We start from the raw sequence: 13,710 nt of genomic DNA on the forward strand, positions 1-13,710 counted from the left end.
GACTTCTATCTTTGGTGAGCTAAATCTCACTATGTAGCCCAGTCTGATCTAACTGGAGTCACCCTGCCTCAGCCTTCTGAGTGCTGAGATTTATAGGTGTGGATTTTTGCACCCAACTATACTCCTCTTGTTAGCCTCAAATTAAACAAGTTTTTGTTGCTTGTCATGGTAGGGATTGAGCCCAGGGACATTCTTATGCTACACTGAGCTACATCCCCCATCTCAGCATCTTCTGGGCTCCTTTATGTGCTGCTTAGATCAACACACACTAGGATACAGCACCGCTACGCTACTATGATAGGCCCAGCACACTTGTTCCTTAGGAAAGATTAGTCCAGAGGATTAACGGTCTTTGGAGTTGGTTGGTTTCTAAGGTTGTCACAGTTTGTTTCATCATTGAAGCATCCTCTTTCACCGTAGGAAAGGAATGTTGGCATTGGTTTGAATGGCTGTTCTTTTCTGATTACTCTATTTCCCCAGGTTGTTGGCACACGCATGGGCGAGCTTGTGCACTCGCGTACCCACAGGTATGATGGTAAAGGCCAGAGACACCTTGGGTGTCTTCCTCAGTCACTGTGTCCTGTCGCTTGAGATAGGGTCTCTCAGTTTCACATGGAGCCTGCCAGGCTGGCTAAGCCGTCGGACCACAAAGCCTCAGCGATCCGCCTTCCTTCCCCTGCCTCCCCAGCACTGGGGCCCACGCCCAGTTTTTTACATGGGTTCTGGGATGGAACTGACTGAGGTATTTCCCTAGCTCCTCAGTTTTTTTGGTCCCTTTAATCATGGTAAAATACGCATAACACAGATTAGGTTTAAAAGTTGGGTGTCACCAGGCAGTGGTGGCGCATGCCTTTAATCCCAGCATTTAAGAGGCAGAGGCAGGTGGATTTCTGAGTTCGAGGCCAGCCTGGTCTACAGAATGAGTTCCAGGACAGCCAGGGTGACACAGAAAATCCCTGTCTCGAAAAACCAAAAAGTTTGGTGTCATTTAATACTCTGTATGTTTATTAACTTTTAATATGGCTGAGTGATTATTTAATACTTTACTGGTGGTTTGATTTTCAGTTGATGAAATATGTGCTCTGCCTGCAACTAAGATCAGCCGTGTAGAGGTGCATGCTGCAGCAACAGCATTTTCTGTAAGTGTATGACCTGGAGGTGATGACGTTTAATTGGAAATGGGCTCAGGTTTCACGCGGTAAGGGATTGACACACATTTAGAAGCAGGTGGAGGAGTAGGAATATAGATTTCATAATATGTTTAGTAAAAAAGATTGATACAACAATAATGTACATTGTGTGGTCCAGATTTGATGTAAAAATGTACTTAATAAACATTTTCATATTCTCAGTGTTATTAGATCACAATGTACTCTCAATTGCTAGGTAACTATCTCTGGGATGTTAGGTCATCGATAATTTTGATATTCTTCTCCATGCTTCCTCTATTTTATGTATGTTTAAATGAGCATACACATGTCTATTAGTGTTTAAAGTTTAATCCATTAAAGATGGGATTTGTTGTGGAGCAGAAATGCTTGAGTAGCTGCTTCATAGCAGCACAGCAGAGCGTTGCAGTAGCAGATTGATGTGCATGCGAAGCCAGCTCAGACTTCTGACATTGAGTTGTCATCCATCCTTAGGACCTTATGTCATCCTTATGTTGATGGTCACAATGGGCTTGCATATCACCAAACATAAATGCTTGCAGAGTTGTCCCTCACAGATACACCAGGATTGCCTTACTTGTATAAATATGAGGCTCGTACATACATACATGTTTTTAGGGTTTTAAAACAGTCATTTTATTTTGTTGCTGCGATTATTTTATTGATTAATTGCTTACGTTTTAGAATCATTCAGGATTATTGTAGTTTTTTTTATTTTGGGGAATTTTAATCATATATCTTCCTTCACCCGTGCTCACCTTTCCAGAATGTTAGTCTGTGTTTGTAGACTCTTCTCAAGGAAGGATTATTAAGCAGAAAGATGTTTCTTCTGAATCTGCTTGTGATTTATCAGCCACAGTGTGTTTGGTATGTCAGTTGGAATCAGGTGCTTTATCAGCATTGTTGAAGAGCTTTAGCAGCTGGCCTGCTGAGAGCAGCTCCTGGTTAAGACTCTGGTAGTCAGTCCTGTGGCATGTGCTGGCCTGGAGCCCTGAAGCACGACGATGAGCCTGTGCGTGCGCTCTCGTAGTTTTACGACAGAAGTGACTGAGGTGCACACTTGTTTTGAGCTTCTGCAAGCAACGCGTTGTTCGTAAGAAGATGGCTTTAAAGATTAGATCCAGGCTAAGGATGGCTCAGCCCAGAACATAGCTTAAAGTGTGTTTGTAAAGCAGGCCAAAGACACTGGAAGCAGGTTAATCTACTCCCTGCTTCAGCAGATTTGTTTTGTTTTGTTTTTCAAGACAGGGCTTCTCTGTGTAGCCCTGACTGTCCAGGAACTCTGTAGACCATGCTGGCCTCAAACTCAGAAATTCGCCTGCCTCTGCCTCCCAAGTGCTGGGATCAAAGGCGTGCGCCACCACTGCCTGGCGCTTCAGCAGATATTGAAGGACAGTCAGATTGCATTTTAGTTTTGAACTTTTTTCTCCTTTTAGGTTTGGAGAAGCACAGGTGTTTCAGATAAGATCCCTGGATCTCTACTTTGTTTTGAATCTAGAGGGAAAAGCCAGCTTGGGATGCACTTTTCTACCTGTTCTGTATGAGCAGATAGTAGCACTTCTCTAAAGGGGTTAGCTTTCTGAGGGTCTCTGACAGTGCTCTACAAGACAGCTGCCTTTAGACTGTCACTGAAGGGACATGCTCATGGTACCCAGGTGGCCAGCAGCCAGCTCCTGGCGCCACGCTCTGTCTGATGGGCATCCTCTTCCCATTGGCCGTCAGCTGCGTCTGTTAAGACTTGTCACTGTGAGCTGTGTGGCTGCTCCTCACCCTTGCGCACACTTGGAGATCTCTGTGTGGGTTATGTGAGTCTCGACAGGTCTGTGCTCAGTGCAGTCTTCATAAATTTTCCTTTCTCTGAAATTAGAAAGAGACGCCTTCAAATCCAGTGGCCACTTTGAAAGCAGAGCAGTGGTGCGATGTGGGGATTTTTAAAAATAACACAGCTCTGGTGAGCCAGTTTTATTTGCTGCCGAAAGGAAAACCAAGCATGTCAAAGGTAACTGTTGATAACTTTTCTCTGCTCTGAGGGCTGAGGGTGCACCTGTGGCGGCTGGTGGGTGGGTGGGGTGACAACTCCGAGCACTCGAAAAAGCAAGCTAAATATACAAAAAATGAATTGTGATCCTGCAGAGGGGGATTATTTGAAAGAATGAAATGGATTCTTTCCACAGTGTATTATTGATATATATATATATATATATATATATATATATATATATATATATATATATATATATATATATAATCATCTTTTATTCTTTAATGCTGCTTTTTTAAATATGGCACACATCATTTTAAAAATAATCTGCATTGACTAAGGTGTGTTTCTTTTATTTTGTGAGACAGAGTCTTATGTAGCCAGGCTAGCCTCAAACTTCTTAGGTAGCCAAGGCTGGCCTTAAAATCCTGATTCTCTTGCCTCCACCTCCCAGTTACTAAGATTACAGGTGTAATTGAGCTGGGTTCCAAGGCCTAACGATCTAGTCTGGTCGGATAAAGTAAGGGCTTAAAACTGTCTCAGATGGGTAGTGTTGGTGCGTGTCTTTAATCACAGCAGTCAGGTCTTTGAGTTCGAGGCCAGCCTGGTCTGAAGAGTGAGTTCCAGGACAGCAGGGCTACATAGAGAAACCACATCTTGAACAAAAGCACCAAAAAGCCTGCTTCTGGTTGGGTGGAGGCAGCACCCATCTTTAATCCCAGCACTCAAGTAACACAAGTAAGGCAGAGGCAGAGGCAGGCAGATCTGAGTTGGAGGCCAGCCTGGTTTACAGAGTTCTTGGACAGCCCAGAGCTACATAGTAAGAGCCTGTATCACATACTATTGTACCTGATTATTTCAGATGAGGGATCCCTGAACCAACATACATACACAAACATATATATATATATATCACTTATTAGTTTAGTTTCTGTAACAAAACGTTTGGCAGCCTTCCCTCTTTTTCACATTGAGTATTTTCAATTCTTGATAAAAATGAAAATTCTAATAAATGAACATCACTTTTATGGCTAAAGAGATTCCTGGCTGAGGCTGAAGCTGTGTCCATATAGAGATCCACCCACATGGAAAGGCATGTCAGCTGGTTGGGTGGAGGCAGCACCCATCTTTAATCCCAGCACTCAAGTAACACAAGTAAGGCAGAGGCAGAGGCAGGCAGATCTGAGTTGGAGGCCAGCCTGGTTTACAGAGTTCTTGGACAGCCCAGAGCTACATAGTAAGAGCCTGTATCACATACTATTGTACCTGATTATTTCAGATGAGGGATCCCTGAACCAACATATATACACAAACATATATATATATATATCACTTATTAGTTTAGTTTCTGTAACAAAACGTTTGGCAGCCTTCCCTCTTTTTCACATTGAGTATTTTCAATTCTTGATAAAAATGAAAATTCTAATAAATGAACATCACTTTTATGGCTAAAGAGATTCCTGGCTGAGGCTGAAGCTGTGTCCATATAGAGATCCACCCACATGGAAAGGCATGTCAGCTGCCCAACGTTCTCAGAACTTTCTTAATTTTTAACCTCTTAATTCAAAAAACCCGCAGCAAGGACATTTGAGTTTGAAATGTCTTGTTTTTGTTTTGTTTTATATTTTTATAAAATAGGGACAGGGATTTTTTTGTAGGCCTGGATGTCACTGAATTTGTAGACCAGGCTGGCCTCAAACTCAGATCTGTCTGCTTCTGCCCCCCTAGTGTTGGGATTAAAGGTGTGGGCCACCACTGCCTGCTGTGTTTGAATTTCTGGTTGTGACATTCTTCAGTGTCGACTGAGCACGTCAGTTGTGCCACTTCTCTGAGACCAGGCTTCCACGGTGTGATAGTCCAGCTCCAGTCTACTCCGTCCAGCACAGGCTGATGGCTGGGCAGAAGAGCCACGAAGCTTCTGCTAGGGGTGGATGCTGGGGTTGTAGCACCGAGAGGATGCCACACTTAACATTTATGTCTCGCTCTGAATAGTCTTTAGACACACTGCATGTTAGTCACTCCTGCCAAGCTTGCTTCTCTGTCTCTGAAGGGTAGTGCTCCTAGGAGGATCATTATACGGCTGTGTCTGGGATTCTTCTCCCAGTTAATAAGTTCGCATGGGGGTGGGGGTTTGTTTTGTTTATTGTGAGAACAGCTCAGTTTTTTAATTTTTGTTTTTTTTCCCTGCCTCTACTACCTCTCATGTGCAGAATTCCCTTGTCTTTCTCCTTATACCGAGAGATTCAGATCACTTTTCCTCTAGATAAGAATTCCTGATGGACAGGGACTTAATGGGTTCTGTGTTAGAGTTTTACTCTTCGTATGATAAAAGGGAAATGCATTAAGGAACTGGATTCTTAAAATATAATCATTCTTTAAAAGTTTTGTTGTTTAATGAAAAGAGAACTAGAACTTTGAAGCGCTGTGTGTATCTTTTCTCTGACTTTTGTATATTTTACATTTCAGGTAGGAAATGCAGACGTACCTGACTATAGTTTGCTTAAGAAACAGGATCTTGTTCCAGGAACAGTATATAAATTCAGGGTTGCTGCAATCAATGGCTGTGGAATTGGCCCTTTCAGCAAAGTCAGCGAATTTAAGACATGTATCCCTGGCTTTCCTGGAGCTCCATCTACAGTCCGCATTTCTAAGGTAGTCTATCAGGGCCACAAGGCGTGGCTGTCATACAAACGATCAGAAACTCCTGTGCTGAGACCTTCATGTTAGCACTTATGAAGGATACCTCAGAGAGGTGGATCAAATGTTAAAAGTTGGTAGCTATGCATGGTGTTTCCAGTCCCAGACTGCAAGCTGAATTATAATATGCCAGGCACGGAAGGACTGTAAGGCAGTGGAGGACTGTAAGGCAGTGGAGGACTGTAAGGCGGTGGAGGACTGTAAGGCAGTGGAGGACTGTAAGGCGGTAGGGTGGAGGACTGTAAGGCGGTGGGGTGGAGGACTGTAAGGCGGTGGGGTGGAGGACTGTAAGGCGGTGGAGGACTGTAAGGCAGCGTGCATTGTCTTGCTTGCCTCACCAGCGTTCATTCTGGAGAGTTCTAGTTGTTAGAGGATATGAAGCTGAGGTACATTTTATAATCAGCCTTGTTCTTTCTTAGAAAAGAAAAGGCCCTTTGGGCATTTGGGGATATGGTAGGAAGCCTGGATATTTATGCTGTACGTTGTGAAAAGCGTGTGTAAACTGTAGAGCCAGTTAAGGTAGAGTCTGTCAGCAGTCAGGTGACCACCAAAGGAAGGCTCTGTCTGGTAACGGCACAGTGATCCCAGAGAGAGCCCAAGAGCCTTCACCCTTCTTTCTCTTTTCTAGAACGTTGAAGGTATCCACCTTTCCTGGGAGCCTCCAACTTCACCTTCTGGGAATATTTTGGAATATTCGGCCTACTTGGCTATCCGCACAGCACAGGTGCAAGATAATCCAAGCCAACTTGTGTTCATGAGGATCTACTGTGGTCTGAAAACCTCATGCATAGTGACTGCAGGGCAGCTGGCCAATGCATATATAGATTACACATCCAGACCTGCCATTGTGTTCAGAATATCAGCAAAGAATGAAAAGGGCTATGGACCAGCCACACAAGTCCGATGGCTGCAAGGTAACAGTAAGAAAGCTCCTTTGAGTTGAGTTGTTTTTATTAAAGCTGTTGTGATAGTTATTTATTAGTAACTGGTTATGAACATCTGTTCTTTGAGTATTCTCTGACTGTATTTCTAGCAGTTATGAATTTGAGTTTTGTAAGTTGTTCTTAAAATGTATTTGCTCACTTCTAGATCCAAATAAAGATAGAAAGAAGCAAAGACTGAAAATTAGTATATGGATTCTTCCTTACCCATGTAGCTACTCATAAAGAAACAAATTAGCAAAATGAAGATAAAAGCCGTAAGGTGTATTGCCCCTTTTCTTTATGAAGGCTGTATAACTCAGTCATCTTGTGGCTCCTGAGCTGAGTTTAGTCACTGGCTGTTACCCCCGCTGTGGAGGATGTTTCCCATGTTGTAAATGCCCTGTCTGAGGAGCCGCCAGCTTATTCCAGGAGCAGGGGCTTCTGTCAGCATCCCTCAGTGCAGAGCATCTGGGTTCCATGTTTAGGAGCCACCCACTCCCTTATCTCCAGTTATCACAAGCTTGAGCAGTTAAAAGAGAAAGGCAAATTCAGCAACTCTGCTTTTGATTTTTAAAATCATTTTCTGAGAATCCTAGCAAAATATAAAAATGATAGTGGACAGTCTTGATTTGTATGTGACCAAGATACACGAATGTGTCTTTAGCTAAAGCACTTGGTCTGTTGGCCCTCGTTCTCTTTACCTGCAAGGAAGAGAGGTAGGCAAGCTTTCCTATAAAGTCCCTTTCAGCTCCAGACGGTCCTTTTCCGTGGGCGTTGGCTATGTCCCCGGACACCGTCACGTATCAGCAGCCGTAGGGCTTAGCTGCTTGCCCACGGCCTCATCAGAGATGAGAGGGTAAGGATGGCCTCCTCTTGAGAGAGAAATAAGTACCTTAACGGGACCCAGGTTTTTACACAGTGTTTTAAACATTTGTAAGATCTTTGTAAATGCTCTAGATGTTTTATTTTTGAATTATTTTTACCTCAAAATTGTATAAGCTTTTTTATATTAAAAAAAAAAAGCATTAGACGACCACTTCAGGCTCTTTGCCACCTTAGAGATGCAGAAAGCTCCGAGACCGCTTGGCCACAGGTAACTTTATTTACACCGTTTGAAGTATCCTAGTTGGGCTGCTTAGTCAGCTGGGAAGGGGCTAAACACAGAGCAGAAACTGCAGAGCAGACCGTCAGGCCGAGCAAGGGCTGCAGGAACCGCAGCACAGGCCAGCTTCTCCGGCCACGCAGTCTCATGCCAGCTTAGGGCAACCGGTAGCTGTGCCCTCCAGCCTTAGGTGTGAGATGCCCAGTGAAGATGGAGATAGTTGTGAAGAACTGATATATATGCCAGTTACTAACTTAAAGTGTATAGAATATTTTAATATATAATTTTTTTGTAAAAAACTGGGATTTTTATACTACAGTATTTGTAATTAATGTGTCTCACTAATTAAATTTCTCTTGAAGAAAATATGCAAACTGTTAGACACATGAGTGGCTTCTGAACTCTAAAGATAAAATAAATGCACTACTGTGGTGTTGCTAGGATACCTTTTTGGGTACGTGAATCTTCCTCATTGAAAGGGTCCTCTCCGGGCAGTGTTTACAAGGAGGCCTCTGGTTATCCCAGCAGCCCCCACCCCGTGGGAGAGCGTCACTCTGCCTTCATTTCATTTCTGTGCTTTGCTTTGGCATCGCTTGCTTTTTGCACTGGTAGACGTTGAACTTACCTCATTGTTGTGTTTGTAATCATTGTGTAGCTTCCATGATGTGTCTGATAGAAGCTAAACATGTCTTAACCAAAGTTACATGGTATGCAGATTTGCACAGATCGAACAGTAGGCTTGGTTGTACACGTGTGCTCAGCTAAGAAGAGCAGCCGATTTAGAAGGTGTGTATTTTAAGCCCACTTACTTTAGTAGAAAACTTTCGGCTTCCAATCCTATTCTGTGTATTAATTAACAGTTTGCATCTTGGAAACATTCATCTTACTGTTGAGGAATAAGTTGATGTAAAGCGGCCGAGAACGTTGGTTTTTGTGCACATCTTTACCTATTCAGTATGTGGTTTAGTTTATTTTGCTTAAAGTCATCACCTTCTATTCTAGACTAGGAGGCAGATGTGAGCCCATGGTTCTAATACACGATTTACTTCTTTAAAGAAACGGTAGCCTTTCTATACTAAGTGATTTGTTAAAATAATAAACCTTTTTTACCTCGAGAATTGCCCAAATTGTATTTTTTTCCATTGACCTTACTTCCTTAAGCATGTATCATGTTTGTGTTTCTATTATGGGACCGGTGTGTCTGTTATGGGACAGTGGCCAGAAGATCCCTTAGCAGACGTGGGTGGCTCTGCTGTTAGCAGTTCCTGGGGTGCTGGGACTGTGTGTCCTTGACCCGAGTAGAGCAGCCATCATGCCGACATGAGCACCGGACTTCTAAAGACCTTTGCAGCTGCGACCTTCCACACCTTGTTTTCTTTCCCTCTGTGTGTGTGTGTGTGTGTGTGTGTGCGCGCGCGCGTGCGCTCGCGCGTGCTCTGGAGATTGACCTTGGGGCCTGGGCAACTAGGCTAGTGTCCTAACACCAAGCTACACCACAGCCCAGGCAGAGAACTCTTCTAAGAGGATTTCCCTGCTTTAAGTTTCTTTCTTTCGTCTCTGAGCTATATAGCTGTCTTGTGTCACAAGCCTCTTCATGTGTTCTGGACTTTAGTTCACATAAGAAGTGTTCTTATATGATATTGTTGATACTGCATGCTCTTAGAATTATGTTTTTAAAAATACTTTATTGGCCTTATTTTAGTTTAGCACATTGTTTTGGCAGTTTAACTAGAAATAATAAGTTTTATATAAACTCAATCTGTATTTAAGAACTAAAATAATGTGACTGCATGTCTGAGGCGCCTTCGCCCATCCCCAGTCCATGCACAGTCATCTGTAGAGAAGTAAGACTGTTGTCCCTTAGTTGAAAGACTTGTAGACTAGCAAATCCTGCTTCTGCATAGTGAGTGTCTGCTGTAACTGAGGGGTTTGATTTAAAATGATAGCATATTAACACGAAGACCATTTGTTAGGCTCTGTCTGGAGTGATTAGTATTTGGGGCTCCTGTAGTCATTGGCTCCTAAGTGGCGAGCCATTTGAAGTGTAACTGTTGCGCTTCAGTGAAGACTGATTTCAGGCAGTTGTATGTATTGTGTACCAATGATGTATAAAATAAAAGCACCTTTTTCAATGAACTGTTCCTAGTGTTGTTTCTTTGATTCAAAGTGTAGTGTGGCAGAGCCTCTCTCTGGGATGCTGATGTGTATCCGTCACTTGACTACAACAGGAATCTCTAACCTAGGGTGGACTCCGAGAACCCAAGCTAGATTGTGCTCAGGAGTTGTGTTCGTCAAGATTTGGTGTCCATGTACCCTTCCTGTGTTACAGTTGTGCGGGTAAAACAGACAGCCGCCTGAATGCCGCCCGGCCCAGCCCAGCCCAGCCCAGCCCAGCCCAGCCCAGCCCAGCCCAGCCCAGCCCGGTTCAACGTCTGGTGTCTTGTGTTTGCTTTCGGAGGCTTTCCCCTCTTGCTTTTGGTTCACAGCACTGGGTTCTGCCCTGCTACTTCACTGCAACGCTTTAGCAAAAATCAGGTATAATGTTGCTGTCCCCAGATCTAGGGGCTCTTTCCTCATACTTGATCTTGTCACAGGAACGATGCCACATCTGTCTGTCTTCACACACTTCCTCCTGTCTGTAATCCACATTTCCACTCCCACCATTTTTACTAACTTGACCAGTCACCACCCCTTCCCTGACCTCCTCCTCCAGGGAGATCTAACTGCTGTATTCAGTAAGTCTCAGTGATATCCTCTGATTGGTTTCCATTGTCCTGTTTCCCTCTCTGATGCTCAGTGTTTGAGTAGAGCCTGGGCCTTTATATCTTTTCCATACTGGGCAGTCAATGGTACCAAAATATCTTAACAGGTGAATAAAGACATGTACCATTCTTGTATTTTTCTATTCCCCAGTCTCAAATCAGGATCAAAATGGGGTGGATTTGAGGGAGAGCGGCTTAGTGTATTTAATAATCCGAGGGAGGTAGACTCTTTAGTTTTTTGCTTTTGTCTTTGTTTTTTTTTTTTTTGTTTTTGTTTTTGGATTTCATTTTGGTTTTTTCGAGACAGGGTTCCTCTGTGTAGCCCTGGCTATCCTGGAACTCACTCTGTAGACCTGGCTGGCCTCGAACTCAGAAATCCGCCTGCCTCTGCCTCCCAGAGTGCTGGGATTACAGGCGTGCGCCACCACCTCCTGGCTGACTCTTTAGTTTTGTCTTGCCTCATCCTGCCTGGCTCCTAACTAAGGAAATCACGAGACAGAGTTTAGGAGGGAGATGGCAGGACCTCTCAAACGAGTAGGTCCTGTTCTGAGGTCATTGTAGCATTTAATGAGATTAGCAGATTAATCCCCTGTGTTTGTTTGTTTAGTTTTGTTGCTATCTTTTCTGTTTGTCTGAAGACCGGATCTGAGTAAACAGCCTTGGGTGTCCTGGGGTTAACCATGCAGATTAGAGACTGTCAGCATCTATCCTCAGGGCAAAGGCATGTGCCACCACACAGGGCAGAAATCAGTCTCTTAGGCTACTGCTAAGCTTACTAGGCAAGATAACTATATGTTTTGTTGAGACAGGTCTCATTCTGTAACCTAGGCTGACTTTAAACTCATGGTAATCCTCTGCCTCAGATTTTTTGTTTGTTTGTTTGTTTGTTTGTTTTTTGAGACAGGGTTTCTCTGTGTAGCTCTGGCTGTCCTGGAACTCACTCTGTAGACCAGGCTGTCTTTGAACTCAGAAATCTGCCTGCTTCTGCCTCCCAGGTGTTGCGATTAAAGGCGTGCACCACCACCGCCTGGTAATTCTCTGCCTTAGCTTCTCAAGTGCTGTGATTCCAGCCCAAGTCAGACTTAATTTAGGATTCTTACTCTTAGGGAAGTAAGGTGCCCTTGGCCTCCTCTCCTCAGTCTGGTGACAGTTAAACGTCCCTGTGCGTGTGTATCTCTGTAACCACAATGTTCTATGCTGTGCATACATGGAAATAAAACTGTAATGTTCTGGGAGAAATTTAAAAACAGGTTCTGTAAGCCAAACGAAAGCTGTAAAATCTTGGGATAGTTAGCCTCCGGGTTCCAAATGGCTCATCATTGTCCTGTCAGTGTGGAGCTGCTGTCCTTTGCAGGGTAAAATTTAAAAAAAGAAAGTGTGTACTTGAGGAGTCTCCTGACCGCACCAGGTTTCTTCAGAAACTGGGCATGCGTACATCTGGTAAAAGCATAGCATAGTTTCAAAGCTCCCAGTGCTCGGTGCAAACCCTCCAGGTGCAAGTTGACTCCTCCTTCATTCCAGATGAAATGTGGGTGGGAGTCTGGGTCTTGGAGCTGGCTGGGTGTACGTGTGTCACCGTGTTTGCAGTTTCTAGATAGCCACAGCAGTGCCTGCACCTTGTGATGAGTTGCTGGTACTTGAGTAGGGTTGCAGAGGCCTTGGGCGCCTTCGCTGCTTCCCCTAGACTGCCCTGCCCCACTCCGGTAATCCAAGAGGAAAAGAGCTTCAGTGGCTGATATATCATCCGGCTTAACTGTTTGACGAGCTCTTCAGTTTTTCAGAATTTCTGAATTGAGGACCAGAGTTTTTACTGAATTTCCTGAACTAGGAGAAGTTGTCCCTTAACTGCTGCAAGTCCACAAAAATGGGTACAGACAGGGATGTTGGCAGACAGTCTAGAAACAGATGCCATTTTGTATGTGCCCAGAAGGGAGCTGTCTCTGAGGACTGGAGAGGCCGTTGAGAGCAGCTGTGCGGTGCCCAGGTTTAGAACTCTATAAGCACACAAATGCACAACTAGGGATGATGTGAGGAATAGTTTACTTTACTTTCCACTGACAATTAGTCCATCAGCACCCCAGGCTAGCTGAGACCTTAGGCCCTCCAATCTGTCTCCCTATCTGCTTTATAGAAGTACGCATAGTGACCAGCCGGCTCGTGCAGAGGCACAGTGGTGGCCGGGGCTGCCGGGGCTGAGCTTGTGGGCTGTTGACCAGCTTCGTCATCGAGAAACCGTCCACCCCGGGTTGGTTGGTGGGTCACGGACTTTCCCATTGCGGTCGGCTGCCTCAGAGTTGCACAGCAGCGACTGAAGCAGCTTTGCCATCTTGGTTGGTGAAGCAGAGCACAACCTCACATCTTTCTTGTTGAAAAGTATGTGCAATGAAACGGTGCACGCCAACTATAAACTGTATATATGGTTTTTTAAAAAAAGTAAAATGAGATTTATATAAGACTCTTGCTTAAGCAGAGTACCCTTACCCGCCTAGAATAACACCTCCTACCCCTCCCCGCCTCACACACACGGTGCAGTCCACGCAGTGTAAATATTCTGGATTTGTTTTTAGTAATTATTGCTGTGTTTTTATTTGTAGCTCTGTCATACATGTGATGTTCTTAATAAAATGTTTAGATTTACCTGGTTTTGAACTTGTGTGTAAAAGGAGTCATGATCTGTGTATTGTGTGACATATTTTCTGGATTTTTTTTTTTTTTACCTTTCACACACCATGTTATGCACATGATCATCTTCTGTGTCTTTGAGTCTATATAATACTACCATTATATGCAGTCTTCTGTTTACCAGAATCTGGGTTGTTTTTCTCAGACTTTTGCTACTGAAGACATTCGGTTGTAATATACACCCGGTTCCTTGCCATATTCAGTGCTCAGGACAGCAGTGACAGCACAGGACATACTCAGCACATGTTTGAGGAATGTATAACTTCTCGTACCCACTTCCTCATGTGTGCAAGAGTTCTTCCGTGTGCAGTTGTCTTTGAAGTATTACACTGTGAGTCAGTGACCACACCTTTAAGAGGGTCTTTGAGGACAGGCTGTCATCACAGCACTGTGA

The 13,710-nt window shown here is 44.0% G+C and overlaps 1 protein-coding gene across 1 annotated transcript in view; it reads left to right on the forward strand.

Annotated features, from left to right (window-relative positions):
• Nucleotides 1–10,008, forward strand: part of Hcfc2 (host cell factor C2) — a 36,535-nt gene extending 26,527 nt beyond the window's left edge. Inside the window, exons 11-14 of the mRNA XM_052165008.1 lie at nt 1,066–1,139; nt 3,037–3,168; nt 5,617–5,802; nt 6,476–10,008. Coding sequence (XP_052020968.1) covers nt 1,066–1,139; nt 3,037–3,168; nt 5,617–5,802; nt 6,476–6,790 — 707 coding nt within the window. The 3' untranslated portion in view covers nt 6,791–10,008. The remainder of the gene's footprint in view (nt 1–1,065; nt 1,140–3,036; nt 3,169–5,616; nt 5,803–6,475) is intronic.
• The last annotated feature ends 3,702 nt before the right edge of the window (nt 10,009–13,710 follow it).

The sequence above is a fragment of the Apodemus sylvaticus genome, chromosome 20 (genome assembly GCF_947179515.1).
Source record: "Apodemus sylvaticus chromosome 20, mApoSyl1.1, whole genome shotgun sequence".
In the NCBI taxonomy this organism is placed as follows: domain Eukaryota; kingdom Metazoa; phylum Chordata; class Mammalia; order Rodentia; family Muridae; genus Apodemus; species Apodemus sylvaticus.